Source organism: Poecile atricapillus, chromosome 3 (assembly GCF_030490865.1).
Source record: "Poecile atricapillus isolate bPoeAtr1 chromosome 3, bPoeAtr1.hap1, whole genome shotgun sequence".
Taxonomy (NCBI): Eukaryota; Metazoa; Chordata; class Aves; order Passeriformes; family Paridae; genus Poecile; species Poecile atricapillus.
Genome location: NC_081251.1, coordinates 5,500,830 through 5,526,738, shown reverse-complemented (window position 1 = coordinate 5,526,738; position 25,909 = coordinate 5,500,830). Strand labels below are relative to the sequence as shown.

At 39.6% G+C, this 25,909-nt stretch overlaps 1 protein-coding gene across 5 annotated transcripts in view; it reads left to right on the top strand.

Annotated features, from left to right (window-relative positions):
• SUPT3H (SPT3 homolog, SAGA and STAGA complex component) overlaps window positions 1-25,662 on the top strand; it is a 254,005-nt gene extending 228,343 nt beyond the window's left edge. For all 5 annotated transcript variants that reach the window (XM_058836072.1, XM_058836069.1, XM_058836071.1 and 2 more), the window contains one exon: window positions 23,914-25,662. In XM_058836072.1, coding sequence (XP_058692055.1) covers window positions 23,914-23,955 — 42 coding nt within the window. In that variant the 3' untranslated portion in view covers window positions 23,956-25,662. The remainder of the gene's footprint in view (window positions 1-23,913) is intronic.
• Window positions 25,663-25,909: the final 247 nt, after the last annotated feature.

Genomic DNA, 25,909 nt, shown 5'->3' with positions numbered 1-25,909 from the left:
TTCCATGGGTGGTAGCTGGATCACTTCCCTGAGCAGCCCATTCCACACACCTTTCTGTGAAGAGATTTTTCCTAGTATCTAAACTTCCCCTGGCACAACTTGAGTCCATATCCACATGATGCTTATTAATAATAGTAATTACTGCACACTGCAGACATCAGGGCTGCTTAACTCAGGGTTGTCTGAACTGCAGCTGTTGATGATAATTTTTTTTTTTCCATTTTGCTTTCCTTTAAGAACATGTTTTGTCTTCTTTAATTTCATTAAAGGCCAAGTCGAATGGGGCCCTGAGCAACCTGATCTAGTGGAAGGTGTCTCTGTCCACCATAGACATCTGTTCCAGAAGAGGGCTATAAAAAGATGAACTTTAAGGTCCCTACCAACCTGAACCATTCTGTGATTCCATGAGTGGGAAGACTGATGCTTTGAGATCCTCTGATCAATGTGTGGCTGCAGTGGATGTCCTTGTGTGCCCCAGTGTGGTCTCTATATTTGTTATATGTTCCTGATGGCCAGAGACCTGCTCCAAAGCTCCTGTTGGCTTTTGGCCCAGGCACTGGATATCTCTTGTGTGGACTGGTAATGTTTTCACACAGTCCTTCTGTGGTCTGCATACCTACAATGAAGTCACAGCACTTGCTGCTTGACATCAAAGCCTGTCCCTGTGAGAATGAGCATAATGAGCAAATAATGACCTCATTGTGTGTGTATGCAGGGAAAAGAGAAGGCACATTATGAAGCAGAGCTGTTTTTATTTTTAGGCAGCAGTGTTTTAATAACCAGCAGATTTTGGGGAAAGGGCTGAAAAAATAGTAAAAAGATAAATGTACTTATGTTTCAAAGTTGAGATTTTTTTTTTTTACAAGTAAAAAAGTTCATTTCGACATATTGAAATAAAAAAGTACCCTCAATTTTTAGGCAGGATCCTGAGAGAGCTATCAGCATTCCCAATTGATGCTTGTCATGATATTTTCTTTTTTCTTTTCCTCCCAGTCCTTCCATAGTACTACTAATGTGAACCTCCTTAGCTGCACACTTGGAGTAGCCCAGTATGATAGCTTTACCACAAAGGGCTTCTGTGTATTTCAGGAGTCAGGATATAGCACTCTTCTAACAGAAAATGCCCTGTAATGAAGGTGAAGCTCAGACATTATTTATTCCAAATACAGGATCTTTCCATCTGTGAGTTTATAGAGGCTGAAAAATTGTTGAATTTGGAGATTTGCAAATAGAAATTACAAGCTGGACTCTGAAAATATTCCCTCCTGGAAAACAAGTCCTATTCCCTCTTGTGACCATTATCCTCATGCAGCATTAGATTGGTACAGAAGGAATTTTGAAGGTGGACAGTTTTGCTCATAAAGACACGGCACCGTCCGCTCCTGGAACGAAGCAGCTGATCCTGAGCTTGGGTACATGGAGAGAACAGACCATCACTTGTGTAGAATTATTTGGAATATTTTTTGTGTGTTTCTTCACCAGGTCCACTTTTTAAGCTGCAGCAGGTTAAAGTTAGAGCTGTGCAAATTTTGAGAAGCCTACATCCAAATTAAGGCTGGCTCACTTCCAGAAATGGCTGAAGCTGGCAAATTTAAATCATTTTCAGGTTGGTGCTGGGTTTTTTCTGGGTTTTATGTCATCACTTATGAGTTAAAACTGAGGAAAAACCTGGCTTGTGACCGATTTAACCTCTTTTTGCCTCCTGCCTTGGTCTAGAGTATTTTTTCTGTATGTGTGACTTATTTGTTGAGAACTAACCACTGATGGGATTATACAGTGTGTCAAGTCTCTGGAATTGCCCTTCTAATAAAGCAGGGGATTTTTTAAGCCTTTTATTTTAAACCTTTACAGAGCATCAGTTGCTGACATATCTAGAGGAAAGTACTTCTTAAAAGACTTTCTTAAAAATAAATTATTTTTCCACTCTATATTTTTATACAATTCAGATATTGAATGACAATTTTAAAATCAACTGGCATTAGCAACACCTGGGGGTGTGGCACTTCTCTTTCAGTAAAAATTAAATTTAAAAAATTAAATTAAAAGTTTCTTAGCATGTAGTTTTTCTGAATTATTTTTGTGACAGGGGGATAATTTATATACATGAGTTTACAGGTGAGATCACTCTTAAGCCCTAATTCAGTGCATAACTTTGTCTCTGCCCATGACACACTGACTGGCATGAGATGATCTTTAAGGTTCCTTCCAACCCAAACCATTCTGTGATTAATGGATGTGGATGGTTAAGAATGTGGATGGTTATTCTGAAGCCATCTGAGAAGTGCTGGAGAAGGTGCCGTGATCATATCATGAGAATCTGAGGAAACAGTTTACTTCAGTAAAATACAGGTGCCTGGTTAGGACTTGACCTTTTGAAGAGCTGTCCAAACATTTACTCACTCTCACAACACCCTCATGAAGTAGAGTATAAATATTATCTCAGTTTTATGGACAAGAAGGTGAGCACCAAGAGAGTCTGGATTAAAATTTAGGAATTTGTGGCATGCAGTTGCTTGCTTAATTCATTAGACCATGGTGTTTGGTTTGTCAATAGTCCCATGCTTTATAAACTGGACAAAACCTTTAAAATACCGAGTAGTTTAGACAGGCAGGAGTTTGGTTCTCCCTGCACAGAACAGAGATGAAGCCATGTCACATCATCATAGCCAGATTTGGGGACTTTTTTCTGTATTTTTCCATGTTTGTCTTAAAGTGCTCTTGAAGGTGATAGTGTACTCAGAAAACCTTCTGGAGGAAGGGCAGCTCAGAAAAAAAAGGGACTTTATGTTCCTGTTAAAGTAAGTTGATCATCTCTTTAACCTGCATTTACCAAAGCACATTGCTAGGGAAGCAATGCTGTACCTGTACTTATCTTGGTGAATGGTGCTACCATGTTTGCATACAATGAATTCACATTTGGTTCATGCAGAGTAGAATTTATAAAGCATTTTTGTCATCTACGCCAAGTCCTTGGGATGTTTCCTTTCACCCACCCATTGAAACAAGGCTGGAAAGCACTGTAGAAATGATAAAGGCTGCCATCATCATCTCTTTCAAACTGCCATGGAACTGAAATGGTACAGGACAGGAGGGCAAATGTTGAGATCTGGAAAAACAGAAAAACAGAGCGGCATGAAATGTCAAACCACATTTTTAAGGCGCTTTTTACTATATTTCCATAAATGCATGAGGGAATTATGTTGCGAATACTTGAAACTGTTTATTTTCATTTTTGGCTTGATTTTCTAGCATTGAAAAAACCATGTCTAATGATCTTGAGTATTCTTAAAGAAAAAAATTATATTTTACATAATGGTTTGCATGTGTGAGTTCCCTCTGGCAGGAGGGCTATAATTAGCCTGTCGTCTCTCAGAGAAGAGACTATCTGTCTTAAAGATGCAACAGTGAGTCTTGGCTGCTAGAGCTAGGAGCAGAACATTGTGATTTTGTTAAAACATAAACATTATCCCTTTTTACTTATTCATCTTTCTCCTCTTCCTGCTTCTTTGGCTCAAAGTTAGCCTGGAGAGGCAAAGGACAACTGAGCACAAACAGTTTCTTCCTTCCTCATTCAGCAAGGCGTGGCAAAAGATCTTGGCTTCTTGACATCAATAACTTTGCTTCAACTCAACTTGGAACTGCTTGGGCAGCCTTTCAAAAATAAAAAGGTATGATAAAAGGGGACTGATCTTCCTGTTTGAGTCATAAAGTAGCAGATTCAGCTAAGGCACACTTTCCTTTGGGATTGTCCGTGTACTGCCTGGAAGAGACATTGAATTATTTCCGTTGGAAATGACCCCAGAAATAATCGAGTCCAACCAGGAGCCCAGCACCATCAATCCATCACTAAACCATGTTCCTCAGTGCCACATCTACACATCTTTTAAATATGTCCAAGGATGGTGACTCCACCACAGCCCTGGGCAGTCTGTTCCAATACTTCGCTCTTTCCGTAAAGAAATTTTTCCTCATGTACAAACTAAATCTCTCCTGGTGCAACTTGAGGCCATTTCTTGTCCTGTCACTTATTACCTGGGAGAAGAGCCCAACCCTCACCTGGCTCCACTCTCCTGTCAGGGAGTTGCAGAGAGTGAGAAGGCCTGAGCCTCCTTTTCTCCAGGCTGAGCCCCTTTTCAGCTCCCTCAGCTGCTCCTCATCAGATTTGTGCGCCAGATCCTTCACCAGTGAGTTGAGGATGTGGAATATTATTCCTTTGCACAACGTTATTGTAGCTATTAAAAGACAATCAGCCAGAGTAGGGTGGTGGCAGACAGTCTTGTGTGTTTCAGCCTTTTGTGGTCTCGTTACTAAAGGAGAGTAATTTTGGTAGAAAGGCTTTGCTGCTATTGGGTATCCATGTGTGTCCTTGATCAGAGGAGGTGGAAGGAGAGAAGGAAAGCTCAAAACCACCACAGAGTCCGAAAAATGTAACTGGTTTGAGCTGGCATAGATGTGCTGGTGTGTGTTAACTCTTGGTATTATCGTGCCTGAGGTTTCATTTCCAGCATTAACAAAGAAAACTGTAATGCAGGAGATGATGACACATGGCATCCTTCCAGGCCAACTGGTTGCATTAGCAGGGACTGGGTAAGAAGGTGAGGTTTCCAGTGGCAACAAGAATATATTGAATTTCATTTTGAAGACTGCCATTACGTGTGCCAGTCCATCAGACAATGTGTTGATCTGCTGGTGAAAACATAACTGCAGTGGCAAGGACATTTCTCCATCAGTAATGATGCGTGGACCAGGATCCCTGAATGTCCCCGTTGTCAAATTCTTTGACTTGTGCCACATACATTTATTCTTGAGCTTTCCTTGTAATCCTTCTGTGCTGCTGTCCTTCTGCCCCTCTTCTCTTCTATGTTGTGTAATTAGTCTGAGCAGTATAATTTTCCTTTCTTATTCATTGCAACCTTTCTTCTCCACCCCTTTGCTTTCCTGATACTTTTCTTTGCCAAATAGTCAGAGATTTCTCTCAATTCTGAGTTCCTATGTAAGCTATAATTTTATTCTATTATGAGTGAGCACTGCTACTGCAGGCCTGGAACTGATTACTGTTTGCATATATCCAGCATCAGCAGCCAAAGAGTCAAAGACCAAAGAGACTTCTCGGAACCTTACAAGGATTTCAAAATCACCTTGTTATTCTTTTCAGATTCCCCATTATGCTGGGAATTTCTTTTTTCTTTCAGTTGTATCAGTATTCAAAAGCCAAGTTTATATTTTGAAAAATAGTTGTAGATGTTAATTACCTTCACAGACAGTCCAAAACCTAAAATTTCATTTTAAATTAGCACCTATTTCCTGTCCTGGATATCCAAAAAAGTCCTAGATTAGATCAGCATGAACTCTATTTGCACTTTTCTCAAGTGTATTTCAGACTTGGGGATTGACAGACCTTTGCTGGGAGGCTGAGAGAAAGCTTTTGTGTGTTTTGTCTTGGTACTTGGCTGGAACAAGTACTTTCATTGTTTTTGGAATATTTCAATGCTTTATTTCTTCATTCCAGAAAGGAGAAATCCCAAAAATAAAAGAAATGAGAAATAGATCAATCATTTGGAAAGTTACAAATATTAGAGGAAAATAGATTTTTCTTTTTTAATAAAAAAAACTAATGAGAGGTTGTGTTCTGAAAATGCAAGCTGAAATTTCTATTAATTCCCTTTATAGAAGTTATATGCTACTGTTGTGTTCTGAAAAGAATGAATAATTAGGAATTGAGATATAAAAAGGGTCATACTGACCAATCTGATACCTCTACTGCCTTTCAGCTCTTGCAAAGGAATACTTACAGGAATTTTGATTTGAAAATTGGAGAAAACTGTGGTGAACCAAGACTTCTGCTGTGCCAGTCACTTCTCTCAAGAGCTCTATAATAACTCTTGATTTGCCACGGTCACTCATGCATTGGCTTTTATACTCTCTCCAGAATGTTTCATCAACAAAAATTAAAAAAAAAATAATTTTGAAGGCCATTGATCTGTCCATCTTCTTGCTGCTCTTAGCTCATTCCTTGGTAGTTTCTGCCCCACACAGGAACACTTATTGCTGAGAATGGCACTGTTGGTCTGGCAGCCACAAATAACAACTTCTTTAAGTGGTCTTGTGTGGAATTGTATGTCTCATTTTAAGCCTCCTTTAGCAAAAAGTGCTTTATTGGCCTGTGTCTCTGGATAAACAGATATGAGTTCTGAAAATGTTGCTTTGTTCTTCCCTTGGACAGTATATTGAAGATCATTGACTGGTAACAAAGAGTTAGAACAACTAGCCAAATTATCTCTAAAATAGTGTGGAATAGCCATTTCTGAATCATGAATTCTGTGATTTTTTAGGTCAGATTTGTTGTCCTCTTTCCATGTCAGTGTCTCCCATTATCATTTCCTGGTGGTTCTCCTAGAACCCCTTAGTTTTTCACTTGATCTTTTCAGGATGAGCCAGGTGAATTTGTCTACAATATTTGTTATTTTCTAAAAGTAAGATGTCACTGGAAAAATAAAAAGGAACTCTCTTGACTGTAGTACATTTTGATTGCTGCCATTGTTCTTCAGATTATGGATTAATACCCATCTATTGTTCTACTAAATCAATTCCACCTATTACTGTTCTTCTGAAATTATTTATTAAATCTTGATTTTCTTTTCTCTACTGCTCCTAGCATAAGGTTTCTTAAAGTTGAGGGGAATTAGACTGTGACTGCATGATTTGATCTAGTGGAAGGTATCCTTACCTGTGGCAGAGGGGCTGGAACTTTATGGTCGTTTCCAACCCAAGCCAGTCTATGATTCCATGATTCTGTGCTTTTGCCAGCAGTACAAATAGGAGCAGATGTGTAGAAGACAAATAGTTGGTGCTCACCCTCCATGCACACAATGAGCATTTCAGTGGGGTTTCAGTCTAGCACTAGGTCCAATCTGGCCTCGTTGACTGAATGCCTCTTTGGAGTGCATCTTTTGATTTGCTTTTACCCAAAAGAAGACCAGATAGTGTGCTCCGAGATCATGCTGCAGTACAAAATGATGTGCAGTAACTGAGGATGAATGGGGGATTTGTTTCAAAAGCACACCCCTGATCCAAACTAAAATATTCCTAGAGATGGATCCTTTTGTACCTGATTCAGATATCTCAATAAATCAAATAATGGGCTCATCTGGATCAGCTGGTACTTAAATATTTCTGTGCATGTGTCCAAAATGATTTTTAGTATCCCGCTTGGACATGCTATTTTCACATTAATGTCACCATTGTGGAGACAGTTGTAATTCCCATTCTTGTAACTTGCATTTATGTAGAAAATTAACACCAGAGAAATTCAACTTAGAAATAAGGCACAAGGCAAATAACAGTGGAACAAAGTACCAAGTGAAGTTCTGCATTGTCTCGTTCTTGATGACTCCAAGTGGAGGTCAAATGAATTTCTGGAAAATATGCTTTTGTTAAATTGGTTACTGGCCTAAAATAAGGGCAACTGGCTGAAATTCTGTGGTCTGTGGTATGCAGGAGGTCAGACTAGATGATCTAATTTTCCCTTCTGACTTAAAACTGTATGAACTGAGTGTGAGCAATTCCCCTGATTACAGGACACTTCTGGCCTTTGAAATCTGCAAGATCTGTCAATTACCAGAAAAGAACATTTGCAACAAATCAAGGAACTAATTTTAGGATATCACATTTTTGCATCCTGCTTTATGATGTGTATAAGCAAGAAAAAAATCCCCCCCACCTAAAGCGTGATTTAGATGAGGCCAACAGTATATTGTAAGCTTAGCCTTTGATATTGCTTATCACAACTGAGATTCAGAATCAGAGCTGAAACAGGACGTGGTTTAAGAGTTTCAATGCCAGGAAGGTTAACGGGATATTGACAGCTTTAGGAATGAAATGTCAGGGAGGAAATTAGAGCAAACATGCATCATGAGCCAGCACACAGCATGGCTGGTTTCAATAGAGGCAGCAGATCCTCTGTAGTAATGCCACCACTAATCATGGCATTATCACTGCTTCCAGATGGCGTCAACAGAAACACACAGAGCTTTTGCAGGGACCTATAATTTATCCTGATCCCTTCCTCCTCTGGATTCACCCAGAAGGAAGGCAAGTGGTACCACAGCCAGCCCCAACTGTTTTCTTTTTTTTGTTTTTTTTTGCCAGGAAGTGTGGGGTGGGGCAGGATCACATCTGGGGGTCCCTAGAGCCCACCAACAGTGACTGCTCTGAGTCTTGATGGGATGGGAGCATCCACAGCTCTTCTTACCCACTTCTGTCTGATTTCCCTGTGTCACTTGTAGTGGGCTGCTCCATGCCCCAGATCTGAAGGGAGATTGCAGCTCCTTTGCCCTCCTTTTAGAGCCTCAATCTGCTCCTTCATTTTTTCTTTTTATTGTTAAATCAACCAGCAACCTGGTCTAGTGGAAGGTGTCCTGACTCATGGCAAGGGGTTGGAATGGACTTTAAAGTCCTTCCCAGTGCAAAGCAGTCAGTGATTCCATGATTCTATGATTTTATTACCTAAGTGCATGTGCATTCTCAATGAGTTCTACTCAACCACTGAAGAATCATTTAATCACAGATAAAAACATAGAAAACTAAGAAATGGGAGTTGTTTCTAACTGTATTCTTGAAAAAGCATGTTCCTGGAAAAATAGATAAACTCTGTTAGTCTTCACAGTAAATATGGATTGAAACACATTTGAGATACTAATAAATAAGGTGTGTCTCTTCAAGAATAAAACCCCAGCAAAAAAAAATATTTTTCTTGTGTACTAATATAAAGATGCAACACTGTTAAAAAATACACTGAGATGATGCAAGGTTATTTTCACAAAGCTCAGATCTTAATGTTTCTCAAAAGTAGGAGATACAGATGGCAATTCTAAAAAATTTCCTCTTCACAAAATGCATCAAGAACTTTTGCACTTCTCAGTTTAAATCCCTGGGCTACCTCAGCAAACATATATGTTTAAAAAGGTATCTACTTCTCACATTTAAGTGGATAAAAAAAGAACAGCATGCATTACCAGTGTATTTCTTTGCCATGTCTGTCTTACACATTTTGGAGGAAGAAGTGGGAAAAGAAAGAAGGATCCAGTTGCTGCTGAGCTCTGTTTGGTTTTGAACTGTTTGGATATTTCCAAAAGCCAACTGTGGCGCCTTAAATTTTGCTTTCATCACAAACATGGTAATTCAAAATAGCTAGCTGAGTTTTGGTTAGTGTAGCAGCAGGTCTCTTCTTATCTTTTTTTTTTCTTTGTAAGTAAACACCCATGATTTATAGAATATTTTGTTTCAATTATTTTGACTTTGCCTTTCACCTCTATGACCTAGAAAATTGAGAGTGCTTTAATAACCAGTGTCCTTGTTAGAAACTTATTATGTGGCTCTTTCTGGAACAGCAAGTCAAGTATGTGGCACAGTATAAGGAATTTCAATATAATTTGTTTAGAGAGGCTGTTGCTTGACAAACCTTTTCTGAACAGGCTACATGGTAAATTAGAAATTGGAAGTCTTGGGGCTGGGATGGATAATAGACAATAGATGCTTTCACTTCTGGTTCCTGTTCAAGTCCAATCTGTCAAAGACTGAAAATTGTTCCCTTCTCAGACTGGGCAAGTGGCCTGTGAGTAAGTGGTTGGTTGATTCTGCCTGGTGCCTGATAAAATTTGCCCACAAGTCAAAAAATGTTCCCTGTTTGGCTCCCTGGCCCAGTCATTTCAAAAGCCAAAGCTGAATCTGCAGATGTCTTCTCTTCCAGTTCAGGACCAAGATGTTTTATTCATCTATCTTTTTATCTATTATTTTGTTTATTTGTTATATTTTGTTTTCCCCTGTTTTCTCTCTGTAACACCTGTTGGAAGTACCACATGGAACACACAAAGAAAGGGTTGTTTTCTTGCTCCCTCAGTGGAGATCAGTGGTTCACAGTGGGTCAGGATCAATGATTCACCCCATCAACAACCCCCCTGGAGGAATAAATATCACTCCAAAACATGCTTTGCTGCAATATCTCCCCCAAGATTCTGAGGGCTCTGTTGTGCCCTGAGTGACAACCACTGGCTGCTCCAAATTGGTGTTTAGGAAACTCAGAAGCACTGAGTTTCTCTCTTGTGCGGGCAGTGCCCCCTTTGGTATTGCCAAAGCTCTTCATGTGTCCTACCACAAGCAGTAGATCTGTTGTTCTACAATTTCTGCAACAACTGCAGATATATTTGTAGACCCCTAATGTCTATTGCAGTAAAGTAATGGCTGGGAGAAGGTGAAGTAAATTTGGAATGGAATTATTTTAAGACACAGAAACCCTTTGCTTCTGTACAGAGGAGATGATGTTGGTAAAAGACAAGGACCTGCAGAAACAAGGTTGGGAAGAAAAACAGCAGAGACAAAGATAGGCTAGTCAAAAGGGAGTGGAAATAATGAGTTCTGGAACGGCGGGAGAATGGGCTGGAAACTGAAGGGTGGGTAAGCTGGACTGGAGGGCGAAGATAAATAGAAATAGATAAATAAATAGAAAGATAGATTGAATTAAAGTTAAGCAGAGTAGGGTTGGTAATAAAGAACTAGGCAAAAATGCTATTGTGAGGAACAGGAAAAGGTGAACGGGGAAATACAATAAGAGAAAAATGAAAATTATTCAGTTTATTGGGGAATATCTTGTAGTTTCTAAGAATTGAGTTAATAGTGGTGCACCTTTTAGAAAGCTGAGAAGGAAGTAATAATGAAAAAGCAAAGAACTAGATCAACTAGTTCAACTAGATATTATTTAAGATTTATTTCTTAATCTGTGTGAGATTGTAGCCACATAGCTACTGGTGAAATGGCCAGCTAAGATCTGTAGCTGGTTTTCAAAATCTCATCATTAGAGTTTATTTTGTAGAAATGTTAGATATTATATTACTATTATGCAATAGTATATAATATCCAATGGCAAAATATACCAACTAGTATGTATGTATATTACTAAAATTGGTTATCATGAAAAAACAGTGGCATAAATTAAATATAGACTAGCCCAGATGGTCCCATACCCTGTCTAAAACTAAAAGCGAAGGGAAATTGAAAAAAAGGATTTTATTTCTTTTTTGTCACAAGCTCCGTGTATGTTTGGGTTCTTATTTATTTTGAAGTTTACTTTTGAAATAAGATAACTCTGTGGTTTGGGAAAGGACTGGATGAGATGACAAAATGTCTCAAATATCCATTAAAGTCTTAAAAAGTCACACCTGCATTCAAGACTTGAGCGTTAGAATAGCTCCAGCATCCAAAAAAGTATTGGGATTTATGAACATTTTGAGTACAGCTAGGGTGATGAACTTCTTGGCAAAATATGGGGCAACAGGCCAATTCTCTCCCAAATGGCTGTTTTCTAAACCTACCTATGAACGTGTGTGTGTGACTATGTCCCAGTGTCCAAGAAATAGATCTGCCCAACTGAAGTGCCTCTGATTCTTCTTCCCTAAAAATCATGACCTTGTGTTAGAAAGAATTTTTCTTGCCACCCATGAGGGTTTGAGGGAGAAGATGTTGACCCCACCAGTTGCTGCAGGATGATCATCTGCAGTAATTTCTACTAATTTAATTTATTTTCTCCATCTCATCATTTTAGCATCTGAAACCTAGTCTGGCTTCTCTTGGCCACTTATTCCAGGGTTTTTGTGCCATACACTGGTGAAGCAGGAAGCTGAAGAGTCAAAATGCTCCCCATCAATGGGCTGCAATGGAGTGTATTCGTGCCCTGACAATGAAAATCAGCTTCTCCCTTGGCAGTATGTGCTGCTGGAGGCTTCTGTGCGGTGTCGTTTACAGCCGTGTTGTCTTTGTAGATTCCTGCTACGATGTGAGAACACTGATGAGTGGAGGGGGAAGGGACCAACCTTTCCCTTACCATATGGGAAACATCTGTAATGGGCAGCAGGGCTCTCTCTAAAGAAATGTGTTGTCATTTCATAGTTTGTTCAAAGTGTTACATAGACAAAAGGTATCAACTTGAATTTTTACCAGGCTTGGCTGTCCCAGCCTCTGGAGCCAGGCATTCACTGTAATGCCAAAGTATTATTTTAAATGAGACAGTCAGTAATGTTTTAAACTGTCTCACCCCCAAAAAATGTAACATCCACTGGAAAAGTACAGAGTAGTCAAAGTGCTCCAAAAATAAAACAAAAGAAACAATATCATGGCCTTTTATTGTGGCCCCTTAACTCTAGTCCTCTGAGAGTACTGCTGATTGATGTCAGTGATGCAACCTAAAAATTAATGTCAATTACCCAAAACAAAATGCACATAAGTGATTTCAGGGTCTGATTTCAGTCCACAAAAGCCAGGAGATTCAGAGCTACTGGAGAGATGAAAACCTGGATTTCACATTCCCATCTTGCCAATAGCCATTCTGCTGGGGGGAAAAGGAGAAACAAAGGAAAAAGGAATTACACCATTACAATAAATAATGTGCTGGAGACAACAGCTCTGTCTTTGCTGAAGCCTGGATCCACTGGGTCCCATTACATTTAAATCCAGGAACTTCAGTGTGTTCTAGGCTTGGGGCTCACTTACTTCCCTACCACCTTTCTGCTTTTTTAAAATGTAAACACTTTTACTGTTTTAGTTAACAATAACGTTTAATGAGATCTAACTAACTCTTCATTTAAAGTAATTTTTTAGTATTCTTTCGTTTCCAGCCACTGGAAGTGGGGATGGTGCTGTCAGCATCCTTAGCCCATGTTATCTATTTGATGCAATAATTACACATCCAAATGGGGTCAACCCCGCACTCTCTGATAAATGAACATGCAGTAATCGAGATGTTCTGGTGTCAGCATGCACACAAATCAAAATGTTCTAACATCAAAGAAGTACGTATGAAAAAACTTCCATACAGGATTTAAATATTCCTCGATGTTATTAAAAAAATATGGGCTGTGATATCATGAAAAGCCCATGGTGGGGTTACAAGCGAGTAATCCATCTCCCTATTCCTAAACCCATATATAGTGACTAAACAATGGCAATCAGCCAGAAGAATCTCATGGCCTGGCCAGTTCGTTTTCAGACAAGGATCACTTTTATAGATGTGCATATAAATGTGTGTCTGCTCTTAAACTGGACACAAGAGAAAAAGATGAGATGTGGTAAAGAAAAGAGAGTTTGATGTGCTGGGTCAAACCACTGAGATATTGTTGATAGCATTGGTCTGTCCTTGCATTTCAAAATAAATTTCATTTAAGTATCATGTGCCGCAGGAAGTGACATATGAAATTAGGTCTGTGGAGGGGGTCTATAGCATGGAGGTTCTTAGTCTGTTGAGTTATTTCATTTGCTTCACAAAGTTAATATTATTTGCCCACCCCCAACCACAAACAATCAGTCAGCAACTACCAAAAGGAATTTTTAGTCACTTCTAGGAAGAACATCCTGGAATCCTGTTATTCTCAGCAACCATCCAGTATCCCTGGGATGACCCATTTGATCAAGAGGTTCAGCAGGTAAGAAACTGATGGACAGAAAGACATTTTGAAAGATTCAAGATAACTTGAGCCATAGATTAGAGAGACTTGAAGTCTATGTCCACTTGTGAAACAGCTTTTCCAACATATGACTGTGTATATGATGCCATTTAAAAAGTATAATGTAACAAAAAGCCTTCACTTCCTTGGGATCCCAAATTCCTTGGTGCATTCTTACAGCCCAGAACTTGCCCGCAGCTCTCTGAAAGCACAATGAGGGCTCTCCTCTCTCCTGCAGGTAGGAAATGCTGGGGAGAGCAGAACCAGGCCCTGAAGCTTGAGTGGCAGCCAGGAGGGGACTGCCCTCTTCACATGTCCCAACTCATTCCTTTATAAACAAAGCCATCCCCAAGTCCAGCTCCTCATGTGCTCAGCATATTTCAGCAGTGAGACTGAATTGCAGGAGATAGTGAGCAGGGCCACTGTCACCCAGACACAGTCAGGATCTGGTGTTTTACACAAATCATAGAATCATTTAGGTTGGAAAAGCTCTCTAAGATCGTTGAACCCAACCATTAACCCAGCACTGCCAAGCCCAGCACTAAAACCAGTCCCCAACTGCCACATCTACACATTGACCACTTCATTCTTGTTACCTGTTTTTTCCTTCTTCTGTTTGCTTTGCACAAGAAATCAGTCATTCATACTCTTTTCTTTTCCAAATCCTCATGGTTAAGTCTGACTTGAATGGGATAAATGTGTCATTACTTTTCCAAGACTGGCCCAGTATTTAATGGGTTGTGACTTAAGGGAGAAGCATCCTTCTGTGATTATCACCAATTACTGGTGAAGTGTTAACTGTTCAAACCAATTAACTGCTCTGCTTTGTATTTTTTACAGGCATATTGCATTCTTTGCATAAGGAGTAGGACATCCTGAACGTAATTAAAGAAAAACTTTTAATTTCCTAAATTATAAATGCTTACCATCATCAAAAATCAAATACCTGTATCAATACATGCCTGGATTATTGTTCAAATTAAGGATGGAGCTTTGTTTTGAAGGATAGGCGCGTTTGGCTTTCATATTTAGTGAACCATTTCTCAAGTTTGGATTTGATCCTGATTTTCAGAAATCCAGGAGGGACCAGGAAATCTATTTTGATTCAGGGCTATTTCTAATATAAATGTCATAAAACCTGGTAGTGTATAATAATTTATTCTGCTTCTAAAATATTGGTTTAACTGGTTAAACCGCCTCAGCACTTGGATTTTTTTCTCCAGCGTGTTGCAGAAATATATGTGAAAGATCGATTAGATGCCATTCTGCAGCCTAATCCTAGGTAATTTATTCAGTTTTACCTGAGAGAAAGGTCCAAATATATGTTTTTCTGGTTTTAATCAGCCCAACCTACAATTGACTCAACTTTTGCCTGAATAAGGAGTGAGTAAAAACTGAGCAAGAGCCTCAAGATTTGGCTTTTATTCATTAACCTCAGGGCAAACTTCATTTTGTGTAATTTTTAAGCTATTAAAATGTTGGTTGGCTTCCATCTGAGCTCAAATGCCTAATATCACCAAATAATTATGTGTAGATGATGAAATGAAAAAACAGGGATGTAGTCTCCAAATGCGTTTCAGTCTGGGTGGCTGAAATGGCTCATAACATTCAATGCATGAAAATGGGGTGGATTGAATAAATTAGCAGAATCACAAAAGGAAACCACTATAGGAAATAGTTTTACACGTGTAATCACTGAAATACTCTAGTGAATGTGTCAATCTGTACTAAATAAATATATTTGTTTATAGACATGTTCTGTATTAGCTTCCACTCTTTCACAGCACTTTGCCAAACAAAATCCCACTAGAAGTAGGATGTTCGCACCCGAGTAGGAGTTTCTTGGATAAATATTTTTTCTATATTGAGACCAAAACCACTTCTACAAATTTCAGACTTTGATTGAAATAGTATATTTCTTTTGCCTCTTTTTTTTTTTTCCTCTTTTTTTTTTTTTTTCTCCCCCCTCTTCCCATCTCTTTCACTGGCAACCACTGATGCATTACCTTAATTCCTCTTACCTCCCACTGCTCCGGTGCGCCGGCGCCCCTCTGCAGACAGAGCACATCAGTCAGGGCTGAGGAGGGCGAGAAGTGGCTGCACCCCAGTGCTGCCACCAGCCTGAGAAAATTCCTCTCTTCACAGACCCGAGCTGTTGGTTGGGCTCTTGTTTCCCCACTGAAAAGCTCTGTTGAATCAGAGAGCAGAGGTGCTGTGCCCTCTGCAGAGAGCGTTTGCAGGATGCTTTCAGGAGGTGGGGGAGAAGTGTGTTGCAAAATGTCATTAGATGCTGCTTTTCATTACAATTTCAACAGTTTTAAGGGAAAAATGCAGATGAACTATCTTGGTTTCCCAAATAATTTAATTTCAAAGTAATACCCACTCCTCCTATGCAATAGCTGCCAATTTCAGCATCCTTTTCTATATATCTGGTATTTTAGCCATTACAATGGAAGATATAATGCAATGAAAGTAATAATTATGGCATAGTATACAATATATTCAAAGTATCATGTATTAGCTCTGTAATCAAGCAATCCTCAAAAAAGGGTTTTCAGTGAGTGATAGTATTTCTGTTTCAAAGGCAGGGGAAATAGAAGCACTGAGGCACTAAGTGGTTTGTCTGAGGCCACACAGCAAGTAAGTGTCAGAACTGGGAGCAGAGCCCAGCCCTGGCTCCTACCCTTGTACTCAGACGACTGTACCACACCATATTGTTTCCAAATAAATTTGCTCTTTAGGTCCTATGCTGAGGTCATGAGCAGTGGTGACACAGAGGGCAAATTTAACCTCTTCTGTCACTTCCTACAGAAAAGCCCCTGAGCTTCTACAGCATAAGAAAACCTTAAAAAGTCAAATAAAGTTATCCCTGGAGACAGGGAGCCATCCAGGTTGTTTGGTGCTGAATTGCTCTCAGGCTGAATGAGATTTTTATTGTTAGTGGTATATTTTCACATGGGAGTGCTGTGACTGTGCAGTGCCCTGAGTCATCAACCAGAAGTTTCACTGCCCAATCATACCTAAAGTCTCAAGACTTACAGCTTTAATTTAATTTTCAGATATAATAAAGTTCCATGTGTACATTATTGTTGCCATGCAGAGAAAGCAGTGAGCTGAGGCACATCAGGAAGGGAGAGTTTGATCCTTGAACAACTCCAGGTGTTTTGACCAGTGAGGTAGTAAAAATACAAGTGAACTAATTGCACTGCTCATGAGGAGATCAGGGACACTCAGGAACCACTGCCTTTCCAGTTGGTGAGGGGATTAAGCTTTACCAATTATTCTGGATTCCTACAAGTCACATCCATCAAGGTCTGATGCTTGATGGAGACCTGCTGTGTACTTTGTCAGCAGTGTGTCCTGGGCAGACAGTTATGGGCCATTAGACCCAAGGCAAGAGGAACTTGCTGGATTTCAACTTTCTCCACAGGAACGGCAGCTAATGCTGTCCAGGGAAGAGGTGATGGAGCCCTGCTACAGGTTTTGTAGCCTGGGGGAAGGCATTCCTCTCCCTGACTGTGAATGGAGCATGTGGTTGAAGTAGGGCTCAGAACAGGAATTTCTATCACAGTGCAAAGCAACGTCGCCTTTCCTCTGACAATTAAAAAGAGTTTCTTGCTCTCAGACAAATAAAGCCCATTAAAGCTGGTGGCAGTGATGGGAAAGACTTTGTGAAAATATGTTTGTTTTACAAAGCTGGCTGCCAAGTATTGTTTTATAGTTCCGTTTTTTCCTTCTTTCTCTGCTGTTTACAGTATCCTCTGAGAGACTTAAAATGATCCCTCTCTCCCCACCAATTTTGTTCCTTTTTTCTCTTGGCAGACACTGGTACCCCACTCCCACACCCCGGTTCTTGCTGCAACAGAAGCCATGATCCTTTTGCCTTGTTTTTCTTTTTTACAATACCAGCCCAGCCCCAAGAGCAGCATTTTCTGGTTAACTGCAGCACTGCAATTTTGGCCAAATACACTGGAGGACAGTATACACAGAGAGCAGTACAAGCCCTACATTTTGTTCTCCATCCAGTAGTGGTACTACACAGGGTGTCTGAAAATATTTGGTCCTTGTTTTCCAGTGATTCTACATTTCCATCAGCCTTGGGAATGTCATTTATCCCATAAGCAGAGAACAAATATAAAAAATTTGGATAGTTGAGATCTAGAATATGTTCTTTAACAGACTTGGATGCTATGTCCTGTATATGTCCCATTCCTATACACAGCAGTCCAGTTTTACAAAATTATTTAAGAAGTTTATGCCACTGGCGGGTAAAAGGTCAACCAAAGCCTAGAGCTGACTTTGCTGGGAAGCATTTTGTTGATGGGTGGTTTATTGGAGTAGTGCTTTTATCAGTGCATGATGTTTGTGGATACCTACATGAAGTGTTGTGATCTCCAGCCCCTTCCTGAGAGCAGGTACTCTGGCATGGACACTGTGGCTGTCTCTGGTGTCTCACCAGGCTGAGGACTCAGGGAACAGACCTCAGGAATGCAGCTGTTGGCGTTCCTTCCACCTAACTGAGGTTTCCTGGGATCTAGTGTAAGCACCAATGTGGTTGTGCTTCCAGAGGGACTGTTACGGTAGGGATAAAAGGATGCTGTAGCTCTCAGCACATTGGTCTGGCCTCATCATAAATGAAATCCACGAGATTTCATGGCTACAGCAGGGCAGATCAGCCAGAGCATTATACAAGTCTGTAACGTGCTAAACCTGGGTGTCCATAGATACATATTTGGGGTGTGTTATTCATTACTGACCATGTACAAGACATTACGTACATGAAGCGCTCCCGCATCCTTTGAGTAATATCAGACATCTGTGCTTTGGCTACTGATTAAAGATGGGTTTGTGGAATCAGAGCATTCAGTGCTATTGTTTTAAATTGGAGGGAGAATTATCCATTATATTTCTTTTGTAACATGGATGCACTTTTAATAAATAGACTTTATACCCACATGAATTTATTTAAACTTAAACAGAAGCAACTAATTCTAAACAACACATGGATTTTCTTTTTCAAACAATGTTGCTTATACTTTGCCTCATAAACTAATTATTATTTTAATCTCTAAATAAGCTGACACTTCTTTGCATGTGGTTTGTCTGTTCAGGCTGGGAAAAATTAGAGAAGTATTAAAGAATTAGAGAAGGGGTTTTAATCTAGATGTTTTTATGTACAAAGAGTTATGAATCTGTCCAGGGTGACCTGTTTGATATTATGGCAAGCTAATGAAATTTCAAAGTTAACATTTCCCAAATAAAATGGAAAGAAGAGACAGGGAGAAAAGGAGCAGATTCAAAATTAGAGAATCTTGGTGGTTTATGGGTTCCAGGTTATTTGGAATGGAATGAAAGTTAATGCTACATCCTTTTTTCCATCCTGCCAGCCAGTGTCTGATCCAAGAATGTCTCTTATTTAAAGGGCAGGGCTCCCTCCACTGTTCTTAAATAAAGGCTCTCACTGTCTGTGGTCCAACCCTCCCTGATTTTCACAGTTACATTGTAAGACCGCACAAAGAGAATTATTTCATGGAAAGAAGTTTTGCATATGATTCCCCTATCACAAACCTGCTCAAGTCATATGGTTTGATTTACATTTATGCAAATGTCAGAGAATAGAGTAAAATTACCCAAGGCGGAAAGGACCGTGGCATGTCACAAACAAGATGTGCCTATTTGCATTTATGTTTGCTAATGAAGTTCAGCCAGGTCTTGCTCTTTGATTTGGATGTCTCTGTCTGCCATTCCACTTTATGAGCTGTAATTAAACCACTTGCCCACACACATACAAGAGGACACCAAGAAAGGGAAACTTCAAGTTTTATAAATGCTGTTCTGTAACTGACTTATACAAGGTTTATAATTCAGGATTTAACGTCTCTAAGTGATACAACAGGCCTGCAGTGTGACATTGTGCCTAACTTTAATGCAAGGAGAACTGCAGACTTAAACCTATGTAGGATTTGGCCCAATAAAGTTTGGTGTCTCAGGTGCCCGCTGGAGATGTTTTACCCCAGACTTTCCTAATTTTATCCCAAATAAAAATTAAGCCTCAGCCCACTCAAAAATCACAGCTGTTTCTTTCTCCTGCCAAAATTATTCTTTCTCATCATGCTACAGCTGTGAAATTATGCACTAGTGTAAATTGTTAACTGGAAACCATTTCTAGCTGAGGTGCCTGTTCAGAAGTCTTGGTATTCTAATCTACTCTGTTCTCTCATTGAGGAGTACTTACACATTTTCATGTTTGGCTGGGACTTGTTTCTGTAAATGGTAGAATCACAGTTTGGGTTGGAAGGGATGTTAAAGATCATGCAGTTCCCGCCCCCTCCCATGGACAGGGACACCTTCCACTGTCCCAGGTTGCTCCAAGCCCCATCCAACCTGGTCTTGGACACTTTCAGGGATGGAGCAACCACAGCTTCTCTGGGCAGTCCATGCCAGGCCTCACCATCCTCAGAGGGAACAATGTCTTCCTAATATCCAGTCTAAACCTACTCTCTTTCAGTTTAAACCCATTCTTCTAGTCCTAACCTGCTAATGAACACAATTATCTGTCCTTTAAATTGTCCTATGAACTCTTCAGTAAGCTGTCCCATTTCATGGCACCTACTGTGAAGACAGGAATTTTGCTGCCCGTTTCTTGGAGTAGTTCTTTTTGGTCCTTCATAATGACACTGCCGTGGGCTACCACTGCCAGAGAGAAATGGTACTGGAAACAAAGAGAGTAGAAAACGGATGATTTTTCATTAAATTTGAGGATTTGCTTGGCCAAGTTGCCTTGTGTCATGCTGGCTTTTTAAGCTGTTAGTTTTTCCTTCTTTCACCAAACTAAGGGCAAAGCAAGATGTTGTTTTTAGGTGACTGACAGCAGTGTACGCTGCCTATCTTTCCTGCTTCATTGTGCCTCCTTTCAGATTGTTGGAAAAAAGCCTGCCTTCACTGATTAAATAATGATAGTATTTCCAGAGAGGATCCTGTGTCAGAATCCAATGTGCTTTGACAACTTGAAGGAGCAACATTTTCAAGGGAGGATTCCTATATAGAGGATGCCTGAGAAGATTCTTCACAAGATGCCTTCATGGAGTAGACTCGTAGAGTGGTTGGGGTTAGAAGAGGTGTTAAAGATCTGGTTCCAACCCCACTGCCATGGGCAGGGATGGACCCACTAGGTCAGGGTAGGACTAAAAAATGAGGACTAAGAAGCAAAATCATCACAAATCTCCCCTAAACTGGAGCAGGTGGTAAGAGTGGCCTGGACAAGATGAAGGTCGTGTTTCTGCTTTCACATTGTCACAGCCTGTGCATCCTCTGGCTCTGGTTGGCAGCAATCTCTCCTTCTACCTTCAAGAAGGTCAAAGAAAAGGAAGAAAAAGCTTGTCATGTGATATCAAAGAGCAGGAAGTGTTTCTATGGGAGCTAGATTAGCCAAATAATGTTAGATCACCTTTTCAGGGTGTGGAGCCATTCTGGGAAGGCAGGCTGTATAATTTGGGCCAGGTTAGGTGATTCCCCATGCCTGAAAGGTGGTCCCTTTACCACCCCTGCACATACTGGGTACAGCAAGAGGCTGACAGAACTTCAGCCATAGCAGAGACTCAGCCCACAGCAGGAAAAGTCAAAGCACAGCCTGGTAGTAAATTTTAAGAAAGAACACACAAAAAATTTGAATTCAGTAGACACTTTTCCAGAAAGGGCTCCAGGAGGAACCATGGGCTTATGTTATCTCTTGACAGCAAGACATATCCAGCAAAATGGATACAGCTATTTTAATCCCACATCAAGAGCCTGTATCATCCTCTATCTGTAATTCTGAGCCAAATAATCATATTTTAAAAAAAAAATAAAATAAATTAAATGTGGATGCTGCCAAAGTGGCATAAAGCACCCAGAAGTGTCATCCAAACCCTCTAAATTATCTCCAACCACATTAAATGTCTGCCACATACATCTAAACTCTTGCAAGGGCACATACACATGTGAATTTTATGAAAAACATCTTGCTGTTTCTCTTCATGATTCTTGGCATGTAAAGATCTGTCTTTCAGTATCACAAATTCAGCTGTATAGATCTTAAAAGATATCTGGTATAACTCAGAAAAATGGGATGTCTGTAAAATACTTTTGCTCTGCATAAAAAGTATTTTGGAGGTTAACCTTTATTATCTAGGAATGTATCAAAATGCGAATGAAGTGTTATCTTGTTATGGAATGGGATGAATCAAACTCCCTCCTCTGAAATACTGATTTTCAAAACAGTTACCTTTATGCTGAGGTTGAAGGTATGGATGGTTTCTGGGTAAAATGCTTCAATTTATGGCTAAATTCCATAGCAAAATATACATATATCAGAATCATTTTGCCTGGCTTGGGAAGGAAAAAAATGTGTTGTTTTCATTATTGCTGTACTTCATAATGGCTTCAGGAATTTTGTTGGTCCTTTCCAAAGAAAGTGAACTTCAGGCAGAGATTAAAGCAGAGGAAATTTCAGCCCAAGGGCAAATGTTTCAGAAATTTTAAAGTATGTGAAAGGGGGAATGAGGTAGGAAATAGTTCTCAATCCTAACTATAGCCACACTTGTTATATCACTAAATATAGACCAGTGGGTGTGCCCAACTCTCCAAAGGTGTTATCCTGCCTGCCATGAAACTGGCTTCTGAAATGACCTTTGCAGGGATATAATTGGCTGTACAACACTGCCCATGTTGGAAAATGTTACACTTCGTTATTTCCCAGGTGAGCCCAGCCAAGCCCAACTTTGCTTCACAACCAAAATTCCTTCTGCAAAATTCAACCTTTTATCTTTCATGTAGATCCAGCTTTCTGCTTGGGATCATTTGTCTCCAAGCAAACTACACAGTAGTCCTGAATATTTTGTTTTATGTGTTAAAGGTTGTTGCTTGGGTTATAAAGCCTTGTGAAACTATCAGGGTCAAGCAACAAGCAGCTAAAACATTACTTTTGCATTGACTTCCAAATGCCAGCCATAATGGTTTGGGCAAGCTGAACATCCAAACTGCCTTGGACTTTCTGTTTGTGGTTGTGGTAATATATTGGATTCTTTCAAAATTATTGGCTAGTCTGTTTTGGGCATTTCATGTTTGGGTATAGAGTCTTTGGATTTATTTTGTGTTTTGTTTGTGGTGATACTGTCATGTCTTGGCTGTATATCCCAGAGCTGATGTTCTGCTCTTCAACTTTAATGCCATATGCTGCTAGATCTCCAGACTGAAGTGTGGTGCTAATGTAAAGGCTGCTGTAATGAACATCTTGTACATATTTCCTTTTGCATATTCACTGTCTGTAAAACATCTCTCTGAATACATCCTTACCGCTTTTGAAATTATTTCTTTACAGTTCAGTATAAATGCTATTTATACCCAAAGTTGTTTGAGGTTATCCTTTGCTCCTAATGTTACTCTAGTTTAAAAGAGGAGAAATTGATCTGGCTGAAATTAATTAGGAAATTGGTAGAGCCACTAAAAATGGTGGTTATATATGGCACTTCCTACGTGCTTCAACTGAAGAGGTACAAAATAAATCTGATGAAGCACTAACTAATGAAATAGATGAGTACATTTTCGTTTTTAAAACAGGATGGCTGCTGAAGGTGAACCAAATAAAGCAAAACTATTTAAAATCCTTTGCTTTTTTAAAGATAGTGTTAATAGAAAAAGAAAGTATTTTTAAACAGAGAATATCTCCTTACATTATAGGGTTTTCAGTGACATTAAAAGGTATAGTTTCCTATATTGATTCAGAACAAGCTGTTAAAAATGCATGAAAGGTATTTTAGGCAGTCAGTGTCACAGAATCTTTTAAAATTATTTTCTCAAGTGCCACGTAACTCCTGTGCTTCTTTATCATTGGAAACACGTCATCCCAGGTTACAATGTATGGGATATCAAATTATTTCCTACTGACCAGAGAGTCTTTAAGATTAATTTGGGTTTGGAGTGGTGGGGATTATACCAGTGTCTGTTTACATAACTTTAGAGTCAGACTATAAATTAAGCTTAGAAAACTGAAATTATTCAATAATTTATAGAGTATTCAGGCCATTTAGAAATGATTCTTGAACATGGTGAATAGTGCTTATAAAGGACAAACAGATTCAGCATAATGGTGTATTTTTGGCCTCCTCTGTTTTGCAGACAGTTAACAAAGGAGGATGTTACATTTTTGCCTATCTCTTGCTCCCCTGAAATAGAGTCACTAACCACTTGTTAACCACACTGATTTTTTAATAGACAAAGTGGTTGCTTACAGCTTCCCCACCAGAAATGTTCAGATTAAGAGCACTATTAGATTGCAGCCAGAATAGCCTACAAAACAGGAAGAAAGCCTTGCCTTTCTCTCAGCCTCCTTCCCTTGTTGAAGCTGATGTGATAATTCACTGCAGATTTTCTCTTTCCCTGACAGAGTGCCTACCGCAGGAATGGGATGACTTTTCTCGCCTGCTGATGTGGATGTGGCTGCAGCAACAGGAAAGACAGTATTATATTAAGGTGATTTTCTTTTCCCCTCCATGGAAGGAAAAAAAATACAAGCTCCAATGTCTCCATGTACCAGTGAGTGGGCTGGTTTGTTGTGACTATCTGCTGGCTGTCTCTGTCTCTTTTTCCAGCCCCCTCAATCGTTATTCTTGTTTACTAGCTGGAACATTTAGCTAATTAATGGCAGGATGTTTGGGATAGGGTGTAGGTGGACAAGAATGCAGCTCAGACAATGCTGGAGTTTGCAGGGGACTTTCTGACTGCCATGTCATTTTTATTTAAGTGTCTGGAAGTCTGTATGTTCTCCAAAAGATGTTTTTTGTAAAGCAGGATGGGGCAGGAAGAGGCCAGATATAGACTGGGTTGTGTTGGTTCATTAGGTTGTATAAAGGTTATGTAGTTTTCTTTGCAATTTTTACAAAAACAAAAACTATTTCCCTCTATTTTCTACTAATTTCCACTTGTTTCCCTCAATTAATATGTATTCATAGAGGATAACCCAGTTCAGTCCAGTGAGGGGATTTTGATGACAGCCATACCAAGTTTGGATGCAAAGATACTCAGAAAAAGTTCAGGTAAACGAAACGTTACCAGTTAGAGACTTGGCTTTTTGCAGACCCAAAGATGGGCTAAGTGCCCACACCCAAATTTTCAATATTGGCATCTTCTAAGGTTTGAGCCATCATTGTCCAAAATCAAAGAAAGCTTTTGCAGTGACTTGGCACTGGATTGGATCCCTATTTGGAAAAATACATTCTAAAGTGTTTCAATAACTGTGTCTGTCTCAGTGGTTCTAGGCAAGGGCTTAACGTTGTGTACTTGCTCAGCATTTGCTGCAGGAAGCAGATGTTGTCCCTGTTGTTGACAAAGGCAGCATTACTGTTGGATTTGCTTAAAGAAGAAACCAGCTCTTTTTCTTTTTTTTTTTTTATATATATTTTAGCTAAAGTTGTTTGTTTTCAAGATTTTTTTTTATTTTTTTTTTAAATCTCAGTCCCTGCCTCTATGCTTGTTCCTGTCCCTTTGCTCCTGCAGCCTTTGCTGGCCTCACAAGCACATTCATTTCTTCCCGTAAAAACCGTACAAATATAGAGCTAACCACGACGATGCTTGAGCAGGGAAAAGGGCTCCTGCTTCAGCCCCTCACCAGCATCTGCTGGTGTCCCTGTGGTATCCTCACATCAGGGGTCTTCTTCATCTGCCCTGAGATCAGGCTTGGAATCCAACTTAAGCCTCAAGTTAATACAGAGCACTCAAGGGATCAAAGGAGAAAGCATTTTATATAGTGCAGCCATCCTCCTCCTCTGTGCTTAGTATGTGAGGTCTTAATTTTTCACTCCTGCTCTGTGCTCCTCTTGTGGTTGTGTGTAGGTGATTTTGTTGTCCTGCTCTCCCGGACCTGCTTGCAAAAACTTTAAATATATGTGTATTTTTTAAATAAATGGAAAAATTCTCTTTGCAACCAATGTATTGTAAAAGTAAACGTCGTATGTCCAATATTGCTGCCATTCATAAATTGCTTTTATCTTTTATCTGCTTACACTTCTGTTTTCTGGAAATTTTCTGTGTGTAAAGGACTAAAAGTAATGTGTACAATGTATTAAACGAGGGAGGGGGAAGTTTTCTGATGTTCCATTTGTGCTTCTTGAAATATATGATTAAACTTTTCTTTTTATCATCACTCTTTATTTTTGTTGGCATCCTTAATCATGGAAAATTATATGCTTGCTGTAAACATCCAGACTTTTTTAAAAGAACACCAGCATTTATTGTATTTGGTTTCGATCTGCAGGGATACAGACAGAAGAAACCATTTCAGGCACTGGGTACTGGAATCTAAATTCCTTCTGTTGCTGTCTCTCTCCCAGATTTTACATTTTAAAATATGCATAAGCAGGAAAAATACTGGCACTTATTTTTTA